General features: G+C 42.0%; 1 protein-coding gene across 2 annotated transcripts in view; it reads right to left on the bottom strand.

The window, feature by feature from the left end:
* The window catches only part of POC5 (POC5 centriolar protein), a 328,992-nt gene that overhangs the window by 215,988 nt on the left and 92,386 nt on the right, over positions 1–20,618 (bottom strand). For both annotated transcript variants that reach the window (XM_086960759.1, XM_086960761.1), the window contains exons 6-8: positions 19,398–19,574; positions 7,901–8,005; positions 4,899–5,078 (exon numbers count right to left, since the gene is read on the bottom strand). In XM_086960759.1, coding sequence (XP_086816885.1) covers positions 4,899–5,078; positions 7,901–8,005; positions 19,398–19,574 — 462 coding nt within the window. The remainder of the gene's footprint in view (positions 1–4,898; positions 5,079–7,900; positions 8,006–19,397; positions 19,575–20,618) is intronic.

Here is a 20,618-nt window from a genome sequence, read left to right as displayed (position 1 = left end):
CTCAAATATCTGCAGCCCTCGGAGGAGGAGAGAAAGGCTTTATGAAGGCTGTGCCCAACACGACACCTATGAAGGGCAGCCTCTACTGGAGTATGAGATGGGACATCTAGGTGTTGATGATAAAGCCAAAGTCATGCAGAAGGGTCATGGTATGCAGAAGGCCAAGCCATCATCAGCTAGCTGCCCAAGGACTCATGACCTACTGAAGGAAGCCATCACCACAGCCAAGACTTTGTGAACATTTCTGGAGACGATGCAAGACAAAATGATCGTACTGCATGGGCGAGTGGGACTCCAATGTGAAAAGGCTTGTGAACATGGAGGATAAGCAGATGGAAATAGGCATCCTGAAGATCCAGGACACAAACCAATTCCTGCTTGCAGGTCCAGCAGAAAACGGCACATGAAAGCATTTTGAAACGGTCATGTTGAATGAAGAGGTTTAAGAGTCATAGGTCCAGAACGTATCCAAGACCTCCATCTGGGCCAAACAGTAAAGGGAGTAAAATCTCATGCCACTTTTCTCCAGGGGCACCACTTCTCTAGTCCCTTTGCTCAGAAGGGCAAGTGTCAGAGAGCACCCCCTTTTCTGCTAGGCTTAAACACTCAGTGAGTCATCTTGACTGTCTCCCAGTTTGTGGGTAAGAGGAAGATGTTCCTGCTCTCTCCTGGAAGCTGGTGGCGGAAGAAAGAGGAGTCAAAGAAGTTGTGACATGGCAGATAAATTAGAACACAGGGGAGACTGGAGATACTACTGCTGGTGATGTTGGTGTCACTTAAGTATACTCTGATCCAAGAGAGGGATAAAGCTGTTACGGGGTCTGGACTGGCTGAAAAGGTTACCACTGCCACGAGGGTTGTCGCTGGAGAAGTGACTGTACTTGCTGATGAAACTGTTTCCATGGAAAGGCCAACACATGTACGCATGCCATGACTATTTTTAAAAAATGTTGCAGGAAGAAGTCCACCTTCTCCCTGAAAGGCTGCTTGCCACTGAACAGTGTGTGATTCAATCCCACCTGGACAAATCCTAAAAAGCTTGTGCACTGTATTTAGGCATGTTGGCTATGGACTGAGCCATTGTATGGCCAGAGTTCTGGCCCCACTTCAAGATTTGTTTGGAGTTGTACAATCCTCCGTTGACCAAATCAGAGAAGGGCTTCATGTGGTCAGGGAGACTGAAAATGGCCAAGCAAGCCAATACTCGCGAAACATGGACATTCTGCCACGATGATGAGGCCTTTACAGTGTCCAGAGCTAGACCGCATGAAGCAAAGACTTTCCTGCCCATTAAACTTTTTTGTTTCATAATACGAATTAGCAGCGGTGAAACTGGCAGATTTAAACAGGCAGAAGAGACTGGTACCACCAAAATCTTCGGTGATGGGAGGAAGACAAAAATATAGGGTCAGATGGCACAGTACTATGGTATTGTGCGATTTGTCTGTGACTGAGATGTCCAAGAAACATTTCTCACTTGAAATCAGAACTAGCTGGAAGAGCACATCATTGGGACACACTTGGGATAAGATCAAAAAGCCTAAAAGGTCATACGATTGAGAAAAGTTAAAAACATAGTATATAAGTGGTAATCATTTGATATTGAAGTAGCGCCTTTTTGGCCAAGCATGAAGGTGCAAGCACGGTTGGTTAAACTTGTTGGCCATAACAGCTGCATGTCCTTGGAACAATTGAGAGCGATTAGATCTGTAAATTATATGGTAATGATTAAAATATGTCTATTGCTGCAGGTGGTTATAATGCACAGGGTTTATTGTCAAAGCAGGCACAAATATTTTCCTTCACGGATTAGGTCTCTTAATTGGAAGGTGGAAATTGTTTCTGAGGGTGGTGTTGGAGAGTATGTCATAGATGGTGCCTAAGGCACAAGGTCCAATCTCAACATAGGCAGGAGCTACTTTGGAAATATCTCCAAAGCCAAAACTGTTGAGTCAGGTGGCATCTGGCTCCGAGCTGGCAGAATCATCAAAACGTTTCAATCAACCCAGCACTGGGGAGTAACCTAGAAGTTTGTGGAGCCATCATCAAAATGTCTAACATGGTGTTTTAAAAGGCCTTGACCTGGGATGAGGCGGCAGATGGAACCAGAAACTCAAGCTGAACCAGAATCACCTTCTAGGTTGAGGAAGAGGCTCGGTCACAGGACGAGGACACGGAGTCTCTGAATACTACTAGAAGCAGGCAACATCCCTGAGGAAGAGGACTTATCCTTCCTGTGCTGTTCACAGTAAGATCCACTGGGGGATAGTTTCTGTCCATGGGCTTGCCAGAAGAGATGAAAGGACCACTTGGGGTGTTCTTGCATGTTCTTGCCAAAACAGTTTGGCCTTCTATTCCCTTTTCGTGCATGGGTGAGAGCTAAAGTCACAAGTGTCATGATCTGATCCATGACACCACATACAAAGGAAATGTGGATATGATAAGGACATATTGGGCAGTCACCAGGGCGTAAGCCCCAAAAAACGAGGGAGAGCCCATTTAATTCTATTAGGAATGTCATCTGTGAAACCCTGGGAAGATAAGGAAACAGTAACTGGAACCCACTCTTTGCTTAGCTGTGAAATGTTTACAAACAAATTGTGTTTTAAAACAAGTTATAACAGACCCTACCATTCCTAACTACAGGTATACTTTACTTGCAGCACACAATATCAACCTTTAACATAGCATTAGTTAAACATTTAAACTAAGAAATTTACTGAAAAACCCCAAAAACATAATCGTGAGGAAATTAACGTTGACCAAGTTGTAGTAGAGGCTACACCCAAAACCTAAAGAGACTAGAAATTCAAAGGTTTAGATACGACCTTAACTATACCTTTTACCACCACCATGGGGACTTAAGCTGAACTCCTACTCACAGCACGCTTAATTTATAACACACATTTTTTAAAAATCATCGACAAAGACAATTTAACAATTTATATTCATTAATAAGATGCACACAGTAACTATAAAGTATAAAATGAAGACTACTTAAAAAAAAATTAAATTTACCCTTTACAGCGGACCTGTGATAGTCAGATCGTGAAAAGTTTAGCAGTTTGTCATGGTCAAAAGGGGAAACAACAAGCAGGGCTCCAGAAGACTGGTTATACCTTTTTTGTGGTCCTGGGGCAACCTATAACTTCACAGTCAAAAGCTCCTAGTGGGACAAGCCAGTAATATGAAGCTTGTAAAGATGCATCTTTTTTGGAGTAAGCTTGGTGTCCTGTCCTGGTCTTCCAGAAACAGAAATTTTGTAAGTCCCAACTTTCAGGAAAAATTCTGTAACTTTTTTCATGCTGCTGGAAAAGTCTTTAAACCTCAGGGAAGACTGAAACCAGACCATTGCTTTAATTGTTAAAAACCTGCTGACAAATTGCAGTCAGGTTTAAAGCCAAAAGTCCAGTAACAATTGGGTTGCTGCCCATCTGCAACTTTTACCAATTTTTTTAAGACATGTTAAGACTTTACTGTCAATTTGGTTCTCTGGAGTAGGGGAGTGGGTGGAAATCCCTTCTTCCCCTGGAATGTGTCAATAATACTAAATAAGATGCCAATTTATTTAGCATGGTATTCTAATGTATTTGCCAATCATGTTTTTGCAAATACTCCGTCCTTTGCCAGCAATGAGCAGGAGGGCTTATGGTTCTAATTGAGCATTGTATTAAACAACTGCTCCCACAATTAATTCAACGGATGTACCTTTGCCACAATATTGTCAAAAAACAAAGGGATACTCCCTTATAGGAAAGTATAGAAGTGTTCCTTCCAGACTACGTGTGTCTCCTACAATGGTGGAAAGCACACAGCTTTGTTTAAATATCCCTCACCCACCAAAAGGACCCTTTGTGGCATGCTTCATCATTGGGGTTTTCCCGCCACACTGCGGGACGGGGCGTGCTACGACCTATGACTACGTGGGAGCACTGGTTATGAAAAACAATACTATGTGTGGTGCAGGAGTGTGAGTTGAAGGGTCTGAAGTGAGTGGTAAAAAATGTAAAAATATCTGTCTCAGTGGAAAAAATAATTGTTAATGTTCCTTTGAGCTGGTATCGTTAAAAGTGGGGAATGAGATGGAGATACTATGCTTTAATGAGCAGTGTCCCCTGTGTAGACATGCTTCGAAGCCCTCCCCTGGCTTCTCATCAGGACCTAGAAGAGATCCCTTCTACACTCAAATCAAAACAACTATGTATTTACATATAGTCTTACTAAGTGGTGCATATAAATTTAACATGCACAGTATACTACACCCCAATAGGAATATTGCTGAATGGGTTCTGGAAGAATAAAAACAGTTAAAATAACATAACACATTCAAACTGCACCATATGTGGTGTTGACCTGGAGGTATCCACTTCTTCTGCCGTTTTGAGCATTACCTCTTCACTCCCTTGTTGTGTTACTTAGACCTTTGCCACAATACACAGATTTTATTTAACTTTTATTCATTAACCACAAGATATCAGATATCCAGGAGAATAAAACTGGAGAACCGGAAGAAGATTTATACATTTTCAATTCTTTGAATTTTGCTTCAGTGTTATAACAGCCTTTGTCTCCAAAGGCATGGTCTTTACACCTCTACTGTATTTTTATGTAAAGAACTAGCTCTAATCAAGTAAGGAACTTAAGTTCCCTTCTGACCTGAGTGTTTCAGCTTTAAACGCTGAGGTAGTAAGTCTGCTTGAGTAAGAAAACAATTATTTTCATAATATATTTTATGATCCACCCGTAGGCCAAGTATTCAAATGGTTAGGAGCACCAGGAGGATATCAAATATGCCTGAATATTATAGCAAGCATTTTATAGGTAGCTGACGTGCCCAAATGATCTAGGATTAGTAGCAAGGGTTGAAAACATTTAAAGAGAAAAAAAATCAGAGTTACCTGTGCAATTTTAGCTTCATAATCGTTAGACAGCTGAACACAAACTTCTTCAGCTCGAGTTCGACATGCTTTCTCTACTCGGTCTTTCCAATTTGCTTGAATGATAGAATGCCAGGCGCGCCATGCTTTCTTCTTTAAAGCCATGGAGTAGTGCTTATCCGCTAGGTTCCTTGCATAAGCCTTGAATGTGATAAAATTCCTTATTAGCAATGCTTCAATAATTGATCTAAAATACACAATAATAAAAACTGAACACAGAAAATAATGGAGTTCTTACCTCTACTTTTATATTTATAACGTATAACTTATGTACAAAGTTTCCTTCTAATTATTTCTACTAAGCAAGAGATGGCAATTAAAAATTTCAATATGAAAAATGTCTTCATTGAACTACAGTCTTCTAGGTAAGGTAAACTTATCTTAAAAGCTCACAGGCTCTATGCTGTAAGAATTTAAAGGCACCAAGATGGGTGCTGAAACAATGGTGGTTTGCAGCTTTTTGTGAAGTGCAGCACATAGCTTTCCCAGCAAATCGTGTCATATTTGATTGGGTACATGCCTATGCAAAGGCTTTGACAAATGCTAGCAACACAAACATTGATTAACACATTAGTGCTCTGGGGCTGGAGGAGGCAGGTAGAGCCTCAATGAGAATTAAAACTAGTCTTGGGGAGAGGAACCCAATTGTCTCTTTGGGATCTGCCACTGTGGGTGTATGTGCGAGTTTCGAAGGACTAAGTACATTATTAGAGCTGGACCTCAAGGAAATATCTGTGCAGAATGGAGGCCAGAGTAACTCGTCAACCGAGCAGGATCATTTCCAACTAGTGATCCAGCTGAGCACTGGGTGGAAATGAAACAGGTAGTCCATTTTAATGACTGCTCTGAGAGGGATGCATTTGCACAATTTCTCTCTGCCCTCTGACAAGACAACTGTGCCCAAAATGGTGGTTATGAAATACTAAATTTAGACAAGAGAATGTAATGATATTTTATAAAGTAAGACTAAAAGATGAAACATTACAATACAAAACTGTCTTTACTTTTTTCCTCCTTTACTTCCTTTGCCTTTACTATTTCCGTTCACACACCTGTCAACAATGGCCACCAATTACATTTTCAATACTTGTAAGTTAAGGAGTAACACATCAAAGACAATAGGGGCAAGTTTAGTCTTCTAACTCTGTCCTCATTCGTTCTGTCTATCTCTCCTTTTAATCCATCCAACAAATGTTATCGTTTTGGAGTAGTGTCATACAGTGCAAACAATCCAGCGTATTGAATTAGACATATAGATGAACCACTTGGCAGGAAGTAGCTCGATCCATTATATTTTGCTACATCTGCGAAGGAGAGCACTTCTCTCACCTCTGTGTAAACGGTGTGCCTTCTGACTGCAACCTTTGATTTTAATTTCACTGAAAGTAAGTAAAGATGTGAGCATTGAACAACAGGCACTGAAAGAGGACAGGGCTTCCAAGTGCCATCCTGCAAAAGGAACACTACTCCAAACAGTTCACCTCTGGGCATTAAATATCAGCACATACATCTAGTTTGAAGCTTGTTTCCTCAGCACTCCGTGCAGCAAGTAATATGTACTCTGCATACAAATAACCCCTTACTATGTATAACTTCTGCATAGATGCTGCTCACCGATTCATTTACACCCCCCTCCCAGACACAACGGTCACTCATTTTCTCACATTATACAAGCCAAAATTCCTGCATTTGCCTACAAGAACCTTTGTGCCAGATAATGATAGCTCCCCCCCGCAGAACCACGCTCCCCCATAGTATTTTCCATGCAGGCATGTTTGATTTTTTTCTAAAGCAATACATGGATTGTTAAAACCTACATGTAACGTAATGAAGCAAAGTTTACTAAGTATGTGGTTTATCAGCCACTTCGGGAGCCACTGGACAAACTGGGGCAACAAGGCCCCAAATGAGGTGGTGGTTGTTATTTGTTCCTGGTGTATCAGGGCCTGATATACTATGGCTCCGCAAACTAGGTCAAGTACAACCCTTTCAGCACTATATTCTAAGAGTAGCGTGCAAACCAAGGCTTCTGTGTAGGAGACAAGGGTATAAATGGATTTCCTGATGTAGATGTGGAACTGTGACTGCCATGGTCGTTGTAAAACACCATGGGGGCCAAAAACAGACCAAATAGTAGTAAAATATAGAAGTTTGGCAACTGAACTCCCACAACCAGCCTTGTGGATGCTTGGAGGGAATGGTAAGTATGCAATAGGGATTCATTTTTTCTACTGCTAATGGAACTCGTTCGGAGTTTTTTTCCCCAGATCTCAAAAGTTAAATAGATGGGGTTGGCAATTTCGGTCGATGAAGATGGGAAAATGCTATTCTATTTTCTGGAAACTAATGACTCACTGAAACAATGGCACCTGAATGCATCTCTATTACAAGAAAAATAATTCAGAATGAAGCGCATAGAAGCCAATTGGCCAATTCTGTCGCCCAATAATGCCTCAAGCAGGGGCATCTGCAATAGAGTAACTCACTCCAAAATAGGGAAACTAAAGATAATCAGGCTCAAGAAAAAGTTGAAAAAAAGATGCTCTATTTCAACAATTAGAGTTTTATTTCTCTTTAAGGAGTATGAGCTCTGAACTCCACATGCCAGCGAGTAGTCATTATGGATTTCTGGGATTTGCATCACAACCACTTTCACTACAATGACTTTACCTACCATTACTTCGATGTGGATAATTTTGTCAAAGTAAAGGTCAGTGGAAGCAAATGTGAACCAAGGAATTGAAGGTGAAATAATGGTGTCCGAAGTTAAATCGGCAAAGTAAGTAATCATAGGACGATGGAGCAAATGTAGGAATTTATATATATATATTATATATTTTGTTAATTCTAGTGCAACAAGCAATTTTTGCTGGTTCATTAGATATTGCACCAAACACGTTATAACAGAACACAAAGAATGAGGTAACTTTTTATATGGTTTATGGGTCGAATTTCATACCCACCTCTTGCCGACTTTCTGCGTGCTCCAGCCTCCATTGTGTAAATGATTTCATTACAGACAGCCTCTCTTTCTGCTTTTCAATGGCTTTTGTCAAATTAGAGATCACCTGTGAATTACATATAGTTATTATGGAACATGAAAACCTATTTGAAAGAATTTGTCTTGACGCACTCTGCATCCAAAGTACCACTGAGAAAGAAAGCAAATTCCATCAACAAGTCCATGCACAAATGAACCAAAGAACTGACATTTATCAAAATACTTGGACAAAAAGGAAGCATCCGAAACCTTTATACACATATTAATTCATTTCCATTTGAATGAGTACCATGATCCACAAAGGTGAAGGGAACAGAATCATTGTGCAATATCCAGGTATTGCATGATAGCCCCTATGCTTAAACTCTGCGTCAACGACAATGACCGAAGAAAGTGAACCAGTATCTTTTCTGACCGTACTAGAGCAAAATGTGTAAATGGTTAAATTGCTCAAGTTGAAACAACTTAAACCTAGCTAATTTTACAAATTCTACATATAAATAGAATAAAATGCTATGTCATTTTATTAAAAAAAGATTACCCTTTCTTTCTGGTAACCAACGTCTGAAAGACCATCTAATGTGGTATCGCACAAGGGACTGTGTATTGCACGTGGGAGGGGGCTGCAAAAGGAGGTTTGATGCAGAAAATATACAACAATCACAAAAAGGCTACAGCTGTGCACAGAAGAATCAATGCTTGCTGATTTTTGATAACGTTTACATATTATATATACATACACATACACATGTAATTAAATTGTAATTAGTAGGGTTTTGCAGATCAACTCAGCAAGACTAGGGAAGGTGAGGGGGATGAGAGGTGCAGGGTATTCAAGATCAGATCTGAATCTTTTGATAAGGTACTCTACGGTAGGCAATGGGAAAAGATGTTCCAGAGTGAGAAGCTTTGTTGTTTTTCTGTTTTTATTTAGGGAGTTGCAAGGTTTTGTTTCTTCAGTATCACAAGCTTTGAGTGTAAGAGGGTGGAAGGAGAAGGCAAATCCATTAAGAAGAACTGAAGTTAGCAAATACTCACTTTATTGTTGCACAATGCATTGATGAATATGGATTAATTTATTGGGTCACACAGAACGGAATGATTTGAAAGTGTTTTTTTAGGCATTGGAAATAGGTGTATGGGACAGAGTTGATGTAAGGTTTATATCACCCACAAACTAGTGAACGATGGCTCCAGGCAAAGATTCATGATCAAAGGAGTTGAGAATAAAGATTAGAATGTATGTTGATCATTTGAGTGAAAGGAATGAAGAAAACCAATTAAGGGCAGTGTCAGAGAAGGCCATTTATGAAGATGCAGCGTTAAGCAGGTCTCTGTGGTTAACGAGTGACAAAAGAATGCAGAGAAGTTCAAAAGTGTGAGAAGATTGTGACAGTCATTTTGTGTACTTGTAGTTCTGCAGTTACCCCCCCCCCCCTTCCCAAATTGATCTTGCCAAGGAAGGAGAGGCAAGTGATATGACGGCAACTTGCAAGGTTATTGTTTTCTACATTGGGATTCTGTTGAAGAGGAACAACTTAGGAAAGAAGTTGGCGAAGTTTGAATCTTGAGGGAAATTTAGCTCTGCAAAGAAAGATGCTGAATATATATTCAGGTTAAGGAAATAATAAAGAGCAACACAAAAAAATGTTTCTCAAAGTTCTTGATCTGAAGAAAACGGACGCACAGACTCGTCAGCATCGAGACTGTGCGTCCGTTTTCTTCAGATCAAGAACGTATCTGGACTTTGAAATAAAGAATACATTCTGGTATCTGGATTACCACGTGGAACGCAAACTAAGGGATAAGCTGTTAAATCCCTGAGGGTATGAATTCATACGTTGAACTGCACTTCTGAACACTCATAGTGCTTTCTGTGTTTTATTATAAGGGTCATCCATACTGCATTAAAATTCCTCGTCCTGATGATGGTCTTTGGATAAAACTTTTAAGACCGAAACGTCGACACACCAGTCCATGTCTACACCCTGCATCTGACTGTTTATTCTGAAAAGGAGTAAATTCTTTATTTATTTACAGACTGGATTGATTTTCTTATGTATTGATGGATTGATTGTCGCTTCCTTGTACCTAAGATTTTTTTTGTCAATTACTTTGATTATGAACCCTTGCAAAATTTGAATTTGATTTGAAGATACAAATAATACGTTTCTTTGAAAAACATTTTTTTGTGTTGCTCTTTATTATCATTTGATTTTCATTTGTTGAACAGAATTGCTATTTTTAACATTGTTCTATTTCCTCAGGGCTAGTGTGGTAGCTCTCATGAGGTCTCAAACAAATATAAATAATTATAACGGTGACTGATTGTTTCAGTTGATAAGTCTGAATAAGACAGACCCTATCACACTGTAAAACTTTGATTTTTAAATAAATCCCCTGCTGGTACTTTTCCTTAACCATATATTGTTTGCCCAAGCCCACAAGGGTATATTTGGTTACCCACTTCTCTAATCAGAATATATATTCAAGCAATGGTAAATTGAAAGGGTACTTAAACATTGATGAGGGGAGTTTATTCTAATCTTTGGAGAATTTTAATAATGTCACTGGTGGTTAAGAACTGGATGGTGCTCCGGAAACGTCCATTGGTAGGAGGAACTGGCTATCCAGTGTATTGGAAAGATCAGTTTTTTATATGGTTTGATTGTAGCAGTGAAGGATTTGCTTATGTTTGTCGTTCTCGACTGAGCAAGGACTCATGGGGGAGTGAGTGAATGCATTGTTTGAAGCTTTGAAAAGTGCATCACTATAGTTCTTAATTGTTTTAGAATTATGTGCAGAATTAGTTTAACATTCAAGTTTACAGTGCATGCAGTACTGAGGGGAATTAGGTCAACAGGTGATGCTGAAGTGTGCCAGGTCTCCCTGTTTCTTTGAAGCCTATTTTAAAATGTTCATTATTGGGTTTACCAAGGGTCAGCATATTTTGATGTTGCCGTTTTAGATCGAGCCTAGAGTCAGCGTGCAAGCGCTGCTCTGGTGAACATCTGCTGTAGTTCACTACGTGAGGGAGGCACTGCCCTGCCCATTTTTTATATTGGCTTGTGTCTTTGTCCTTCGTAAATGCAGTCTTCTTATTGATTAGGAGGCTTGTTGGGTACTCCTTATTATGGCCATGTAGTCATTTGTACCCTCCCATTGCTATCTGCCCCTTTACTTCGAGTGTTACAAGGTACGGTACGTGTTTTTAGACTGTGAGCACTATTTTTCTGCACCTTCTCACCCTCTCCCCCACTCCAGTTGTGCGTGCCTTTTAGCCTGCACTCCAAGCTTCTCTGGAGTGCGGGCGGGGGTGCCTTCTCCCCCGGCCCCCCGCCCGCACTCCAGTTGTCCGTGTCTCCCTCCTCCCCCTCCTGTTGTCCATGATGCAATGCAAAAGGTCTCCCGTAAATGTGAGTCCTATTGCATTGCAAATGCTTGTTTTACTTTGAATGCCAAAGCTGATCTCTGTTTCTATCCTACCACTGTCTTGCTCTTCTTATTACACTCTGATGAGAGATTGACTGTTTGGCTTTTGTTGGGGTTAGAATGTGCAGGACAGCCATCCACAGCTTTGTATTTGCATTTCATCCATTCTGATCTGTCCCTTGCAAGGAGAACTGGCGTGGGCAACTGGGGCACAGGAAATACTTGAGATAAGTCCGGGGGAGAAGCAATGCCAACGTCTTCGTACTTTTGTAGACCAGAGGTCGTCGTGCCCCGGGAGTGGGTCGAGAAGTACAAACAGGATCGTCATTTGTACTTCTTTTGCGCCACGCGCGATTTAAGTCCCAGCAGAAAGGTGTGAACACCGACTTCAACTCAGTAAGAGGGGCGTGGAGAGGCTATTGCCATGTTCAAAATAGCAGGCACAGGACACGGCCCTCTCTCTCGCACAAATAGGTGACAATAATCCCAATATGGCTACACAGCAATACTACCTTCCCCTTTAGTTTACCCAGTTGCTAACTGCACGTTCTCCTCAAAAATATGCGCCCCATCTCCAACACTCTCCCCTTCTACAGTTGGGCTTTCCCTTCTCTTCAGAACCCCTCCACTCTCATTACTTCCGGGAGAGCCATCCGGTTATGGCAACAGATGCTGACGACAATACAAAGATCTCCATGTTCAGACTACAACTCTAGTTGAATCTCCAGAGTTTGGCAGCGACACGCGCTTGTCCGATGCCCAAGTTAATAAGGGTGGCAGATTCCTTTTCCTTTGTACACCCAGGGACAGTAAATGTAATCCCTTATAGAGCTGCACACCGCAGTAGTAGTAGTAACTAAAATACTGTAGTTAGCCCTCCGCGTGCCACACTCCTGAGTCCCAACCCCGGCAGCACCCATCTGCCATGACAGCCGCCTGCCGGCTTCAGTACCTCGATGACCTAGACCCATTTGTCTGCACCAATTTCCCAGAGACTGGCCGCCGCTGGAGCACAACCTGTTGCTGAGAGCTGCCCTGAGTAAGCAAATCCCAGGACTGCACCGGCTTCTACAAGATCCACTAAAGGTATTTTGGAGAGTAGATGAAGGGGAACTATTGGTAGGAGTGTGTACTGCGAGCAATGGTGGATATTTGAAGGTATTGGGAACCCACTAATCTGCCTAAAACACTGGGGTCAGGGAGTGTTCTTGGCAACTGTTGCCATTACGGGGCATCGGGCCTTATTGCAGTTCACATTGTATCCCTGGTACGTCCTGGGGTAAAGAGGGAAGGTTTCTAGAGGGAGATGGCAGAGAGGGTAAAATGGCTAAGGGTATCACTGATAATTGTGGTACATACTTGGGAGTCTCAGCCCACACTAAAGGCAGGGTGAAGTGTCTAAGCGTCGCTATATTTGGTTTATAGATAGACACCAAAGAAGGCTTTCATTTCGAATGTAAAGATTGCCAGTGAGGTAGTGTTGTGTAAGCTCAGAGGTAAAGAGATACACATTCTGGTGGCACTCCCGAAGAAGGATGGAGCCATAAATAGTCCCTTTTTAGGTCGAAGACTAACTGTCTGGTGTTCTAACAATATCTTGGGGACATTCAGAAAACTTACATGGGAATGCACGCTAACAATTGCCTTTATGGGTTGTAGCTCACATTTGCTTGCTTTCTATTTGCAGTCTTTATTGGTTATAGAAAATCCAGATTGAGTTTGTCCCTTCCTGGCTTATATTCTATTTTCTGTATTCTTCCACCAGTACTCGCTTTTTGTAAACAGGCCTTTAACCTCATAGCTGCTATTACACATTCCTCCCCAGTGCTGCGCTGTCCATTAGAACTAGTGCTGAATGGACGTTCAATGGTCGTGCGCAGCACTGGGGAGGTAGCGCTGCTGACGACCATTGGCCGTCAGCAGCACTTAAGGGGTTAAATTTTGTTCTTATCTTGTGATGTTTACTGTGCATTCAAAGACAAGAGGTCAAATGTCAGGTTCTGTCTTCCGAAGGAGGTTTGTGTTTACTTTTCTTTCTCTGACTACAAAGTGAGAGAATTTATGTGACAATCATGCTGCTGCTGGTCGGAAGAAGGCTGCACAATGGTATTTTTTTTCTACTGCACACTGAAATGTAAATGAACTGTGCAGGTATATCAGAATTAAGAAAGCACATATGAAGCACATTTTTTGGGGCAATTCTGAAGTCTGGTGGAAACAAATATTTCAATACAATCAATACACTAGGTCATGGGTATTCACAAACTTATTCTTGGGGGCCAAAATTACAGTCTGGCTTGTGGCCAAGCGCTGCGCAGATGAGCCTGCCTGGTGGGGCTGGGCTACTGGGGTGAAACAATCACCCCCATTTCAAAAGATTACTAGATAACTATTTCGAAATGCAACATTTATGCATGTGCCATGAATAAATATTTTTATTTTTACGGAGGTCTGTGTGTTTCTGACCATTGTTTTCCATCTTTGACTTGTTTAGATAAGCATCCAGTTCCCTGCTCTTAGGACCTCAGTTGCGCAGACACTTGGAAACACCCTTCATTTGTCTCAGAAGACAACTCAAACCCCTATGTCTCTTAAAGTCGCTCCGAGCAACCCTTAATGGCCCTGTTGAGAGTTTACAGTACCAAGCCACAAGACAATCCAGCAAACATCGGAGGGGTAAATACCAAGTGCATTGATAGAGGTAGGTTTCCTGTCCTCAGACCAGCCCGCTGTTCACACCCCGGCTCATAAAACTTACCACAGGCATGAAGGAGAGGATATGGCCTAACTGGCTAGGGCGGTGGTCTCAAATCTGGTAAACCGGGTTGGAGTCTCGGCAAGATTGCTCAACATCCTGTGATTCTGGGCAAATCACTTAATCTCCCTGTGCCTAACAAAAATGAATGTGTCCTTGTGTAACGTAACTGGTGCTCATGTAAAGCACTCTGATACCTTCGGGTCAAGTTTGCGCTATATAGATCTACAAATGCATTATCATCCTATCCTGACCCCTTAGCTTCAAGATCTCCCCATACAACGCCATGACACAATCTATACCGCCTACAAAAATTACAGCTGTTAATCTGGAACGTTCGGGGATTAGGAGACCAGCGCAAATGTAGACAAATATTGGTGTATCTAGACTATCACCATATCCAAATTGCGTTACTACAGGAGATGCACCTCAGCCCCCGGGGCGTTACTACACCTCAGCCCCCGGGGCCTTTGCAGCCCGATGGGCGGAACATCAAAACTTCTCTTCATATTCCACATGCTCTAAAAGAATGGCAATACTGATCAAAAAACAAGCCCCATATGTCCCAATAGGATCCATACAAGATCAACTAGGCATATATAGTATAATGTGGGGTATACTGGGCCCCACATCGGTTACGTTGGTGTGCTGCTACGGTCCCAACACGGACAATCTTAATTTCTTCACCACATTATGGGTAAAGATACTAGAAATAGGATCCACACATGTGATCTACAATCAATTTCTTAAAACTCACTTCACCGCCGCCAAAGCACTCCTCTTCCAATATGGCTGACTCCCACTATAATCCAGATGTCTTCTACGATACTTTCTGGGGTACTGTTTCTAATAGGGTTTTCGAACCTTTAGCGATTCCCGCCCGAGTCCCTCCATAAATGCCGCTGGCGCTTAGCCTGAGCTCTTACGACAGAGGGCATATAGTACAGTTGCTGATGTTCAGCTTTATAGTTAACTGTTTTGTGTGTGCAGATTTATATAGTGCGAACTCGACCCGAAGGTATTGAAGCCTTTACATGAGCACCAGTTACGTTACACAAGGACACATTCATTAGGTCGAGCCTGAGCCAGCGCGCATGCGCCGCTCTGGCGATCTGCTGTAGAGGAGATGGGGATAAAAGCCCCACCCACTCTATGCCCATAATTTCCATCGGCTTGTGTCATTGTCATTACCCTCCCACACATTGGCTGTGATGCCTACCATTTGCAATAGGTCTCACGTTTACGCAAGTCTGAGCTATTGGGATTGTAAAGGACAATGCCTTTTATTTATGTTTTGGTTTTTAAAACATAAATAACACGCATTGGCATAGCCAAATGGTCTCGCTTTTTGGACATTATAAGTGTTTAGCCATGCAACGGTTGGTGTTGGTTTCACCAAGGATATTCTGCTGCATAACTAAATACTTATAAGGTCCCAAATGCGAGAACTATTGGCTATGCCAATGCTTGTTTTTTAAAATAAATACAAACAGACGAGGCCGATGTGTAATACTGGGATACGTGAAACTACAAGTCCCAGAATTCAAAGTGCTAAAACAGAAGGAGAGGGTATAGGCAGGGTCACTAGAATTAGGAAAATCTACATCTATACTCGGCACAATCGCCACTGGGGATCCCTACCCCGAGGGGTAAGATACTTCAGTGGCGTTATACAATGGCCTCGTTAGAGATTTGTTTAACTATCAGCTCATCAAATCAACAACACGTATGGGAGACACAGACTCGACTTTTTTAGGCTATCGGGAGTTACTTTTACTGAACTTCTTTTATCATTCGAGCGTCTAAAGATTACCTCCAGATATCCAATGTTCTCAGTAAGCACATGTCTCAGAGTCTGGGCTGCCATAATACCACCAGTTACTATAATTTTAGCTGTTAACAAGAACTATAACAGTTGTTAAAGGCCCTGAAACTGCAGTATAGTTGCAGGCTGCGGACGAGGGCCTTTAATAACCAGGAATCCTTGAGGTAGAAGGGTCATAATTATATTAGAACATTTTAACCAATGAGAACAAAACGTTCTAAATTACCTGAGGGAAGACCCAGGAAGACAACATTTAAATGTTGGAGCGGAACGGACGTTGTTGTACCTGAGTACCATCCATGTATTCAGCAGAACGCCCAACATTCCAGGGGTGTATAACGTAAAGCTACCAGGTTCCGCATGCTTCGGCTCAGAACCCTCAATCCTGGTACTTGGAAAGTGTTAGCACAACCTTTCAGGCTCCTGCATTGAAACACGGCCTCTGCACCTCCTCGCCTGTACGGATGCAGCTGTGCACGCGGGGTCAAGGCAGCCAGGACCGCGGGCAGGTATGTAGTCAAACCGAGGCTCCTATCATGCAAACTGGCCAATCTGAGACTGGCATTGAATAGAGAGCTCTGCAGAAAAAAAAACGGTATCTGCCATACTTCATCTAAACACAAGGTGGTGGTGTAGCGTAACGGTTTATCTGATGCCACCAGGACCAAGAGAGGTTGAAGAAGGTGCGAGACATTGCAGGAGGAGGGGAGAAGTGAGGAAGATAAGAAAGGAGGGGCGAAAACCCTAAAGCAAGAAACAAGTAAAACTACAAAATAAAAAAAACTCGAGTTGTGACGAGAGTTGTGCACTAGCGACGGGAAAAAGTGCTTTGTACGCCGCACGCGCTTGTGCGCGTAATAGCAAGCTGGTGGCCGGCACGGTAGCGCTTTTTGAAGCAGCTACTAAATGTCTCGCCAGACCAGCGCATGCGCCGACTCTAGCCAGACCTAAAAAGCATTGCCATTTACAATGCCACTAGCTTAAACTTGTGTAAATGCAAGACCTATTGCGTTGCAAATGCTTGTTGGTATTGGCAGCAGTATGCATGTTACCAAATGATATGAGAGTCTAGTAAGCACAAGAGGGAATACACATCACCTGAAGTGTTGGAAGGCAGACAGGACAGGTTGTGATGCAGCTATTCAATATGAAGATTTTTGACGCATCTGGAAAGAATGTTTAGTTTGTCATTTATGAAGAGGTTGCCAGTGGTAAGAAAACATGTTTGGGCAAAGTGGTCAACTGAGAAGGGTGAGAGGCAGCTGATGATGGGAAGGCAGATCGGATGAAGTTAAGATTGTTGCATGTGATGAAAGAATTAGTTGAGATATGGGAGGGTGGGTTGAGTGGAGCAGCAAGATGTAGGAAGGAATCATTGAAGAATTTTGAATATCACAGGTGATTAAAGTTAAATTGTAGATCTTAGATGGAGGAGGCAGAAACTAGGTCTGAGATGTTATAAAGGAATACATTATTGGGGCCAGTTGCACTGTAAAATTTAGAAGGGGCAATGACAGATCCACAGAACCCAGCCTTAAGCTATGTGAAAAAAGATAATAAATAAAGTAAAAGTGGGCTAACAAACATTTCATGTTACCGTGAGAGCTGCATGACGCATTGTAGAATATTGGAGTAGGAAGCAATAAAGAACACTACTCTTGGGATTTTCCTCACAATATTACATTAAAAACCCCACAGTAGGGTAAACAAGGCTCTCATTCTAAAGAATAAAACTCCTCACCACCAAGTGACCCACAATGCTGAAACAGTAGAACACCCCAAAAAGGTTAGACCGTGCCATTATTTGAACTCCAAGTCAATTGGAAATATTAGAAGTTGCCACAATGCATTATTTGGACCACAACCCTGACTGGGGTGATCCAGGGAGACATTAGAATGCTGATGAAGTTGAAGTACTGGAATACTAAGCCCAAGTGGGACCTAGAGGTCTCAAGCAAGGGGTGTAATGACAATGGCATGCCGATTAAAGCACTTACTAACGACCTACCAGGACGTTTGAAAAATAGTGTATTTGTGGTCTTGTGGTCAGGAAAGCGAGAATATGTCAAATGGCATATCTTTTTGCAGCAAGTTAAAAGGAGCAAATGTTTTTTGCAATGTTAGTGGATTGCAGAAAGTGTGGCAGGGTATGCTCAGACGTGAGTCCCTTGCTCACTTTTCCACTGGATTCAAGCAAGCCGGGCTGAAGATGGCTGGAATGCCAGAAACCGGTCCTCAGAAGCTTGTTTCCGGTCCAAGGAAGACATGGCTTGGCAGTTCGGGCTGGACTTTTCCCATGAGGCACAGGGTCAGACTGATTTGCATATAGCCATGTCTGAACTGGGGTGGCAGAGTGAGCTAAAGAACGGTGATGGATTAAACCCAGATCTTTTGACTGGGTGTGAGTGTTTGATTGATTCAGATGCTGCGTCCATCACCACCCCCTTTTGTACCGCTTAGAGATGGAGGAGGCAGAAACTAGGTCTGAGATGTTATAAAGGAATACATTATTGGGGCCAGTTGCACTGTAAAATTTAGAAGGGGCAATGACAGATCCACAGAACCCAGCCTTAAGCTATGTGAAAAAAGATAATAAATAAAATAAAATTGGGCTAACAAACATTTCATGTTACTGTGAGAGCTGCATGACGCATTGTATAATATTGGAGTAGGAAGCAATAAAGAACACTACTCTTCCTCACAATATTACATTAAAAACCCCACAGTAGGGTAAACAAGGCTCTCATTCTAAAGAATAAAACTCCTCACCACCAAGTGACCCACAATGCTGAAACTGTAGAACACCCCATTAGAATGCTGATGAAGTTGAAGTACTGGAATACAAAGCCCAAGTGGGACCTAGAGGTCTCAAGCAAGGGGTGTAATGACAATGGCATGCCGATTAAAGCACTTACTAAAGACCCACCAGGACGTTTGAGAAATAGTGTATTTGTGGTCTCGTGGTTAGGAAAGAGAGAATAAGTCAAATGGAATACCTTTTTGCAGCAAGCTAAAAGGAGCAAAAGTTTTTTTGCAATGTTAGTGGATTACAGAAAGTGTGGTAACAAGGCATATTTTGCACCAAACTAAATTGAAACATTCAAATTCGAGAGCTCGGAGAACATGTATTACAACTATTTCAACAAAATTAGGCAAACCTAATTCGATCCAGTTTCAGACAAAATAAACATGCAAAGTAGGGACTTGGTTCCAGCCATACTCTTATTTCCAGACAGTACAAGAACAAATCACCTTCCACGAAGAAGACAATTTTGGAAACGGATCTGGAGTTTTCAGATGCAGAAAATCCCCCAGCAGGTAGCACTAAATGAATATTTTTATTTATGAGACACTTCATGGATGTCTTCATTAACCGACCAAAAAGACCTACTCCAGAATATTCTCTAGCAGCAAGCATTCTAACTCTAAACGATGTAAATAAATTACCTCATCTTTTCTCTTCACAGACGTTTCATAGTTCTGCAACAAATCCTTCAGGCTGTCAATCTCGTTGCTCAGTTGATCTACTTGGTTGGCGTGCTTTTCACTTTGTCTTCTTATTTCTTGTCGGTGTTGCTCAATGATAGTAAGTCGCCATTTGTTTAATTCAGTTATTACATTTGTCTGAAAGAGAAACCTGTATTACTGCAATATAATAAATTTGATTGAAGGAGAAACTTGCTGATCACGACAAAAAAAAGTGTAAAAACGTGCACATCACTTCTAAAGCAACGAATGCTCCTATCGTGTTAGCGTTCTTTGCAACAACAGGAAGGTCCAACTAAAAATACTTTTGCATAAACCTATGGGATAAACTGAACACTTAACCCAAAACCTTTTCCTATCTGGACTGGCATCCATGCTCGACTCCTCAGCCACGGCTTCTTGCCAGGCACCCCCTCTTTCTTGCTGCTCAGATACTTTAAGATTTTGAGCTAGTGTTGGATTTTAGACGAGAAGTCAGTAACGCAATTGGTTTGTTTGTATTTAAGTACCAGGTTAAGATTGGACAGTTGACCTGCTCCAAAATATTGTGTCACTCCATCTTCTGATAATTTCTAGTATTTTAACCTAGTAGCCACCACTTCTCGTCAATCCCTCCCAGACGACCTGCTTAATCTGAGGGATATTAATTAACTACCTGTGCAAACCATGACAACCACAAAACTTTCTCAGGATATAGGACAAACTTAGATACAGAACAGTCTTAAACAAGGCAGTGGATGCCTGTGACCATCACGGTCTGTGAAGCAATTTCTAAAACTTGCAGAGTGATGTCGAGATCCATGCCATCGCTTCTTATGCTTCTTTTTCGATTTTGAAGCATGATCGGATGACCTCGAAGGCGACGCCGTATGGGATCTTGCCACCAGAAGTTTAGTTTCCCTCGCACGAAGTGCCTTCAGGTTCAACTTCTTACACGAAGAACAGCCTCCGACATCATGGTCCGAACTCCGGCACCAGATACAATCCTCGTTCGGGTCCGTGATCGACATAATTTTGCCGCACTCTCCACATGGCTTGAACCCGGTCTTCTTAGTCGACATCTTCAGCGAGACAAAGAAGCAAGAAAACAGAGAAAACAGTAACAAAGTTACTAACAGCTACAGAGATTCCCGGAAACCGTTAGCCCCGACAAAGTGGAAAAAAGGGAACTCATGTCATCAC

This window comes from Lissotriton vulgaris, chromosome 3_1, assembly GCF_964263255.1.
Source record: "Lissotriton vulgaris chromosome 3_1, aLisVul1.2, whole genome shotgun sequence".
Taxonomy (NCBI): domain Eukaryota; kingdom Metazoa; phylum Chordata; class Amphibia; order Caudata; family Salamandridae; genus Lissotriton; species Lissotriton vulgaris.
Note: the sequence above shows the minus strand (reverse complement) of the source record. Positions and strands in the feature narration are given on the sequence as shown.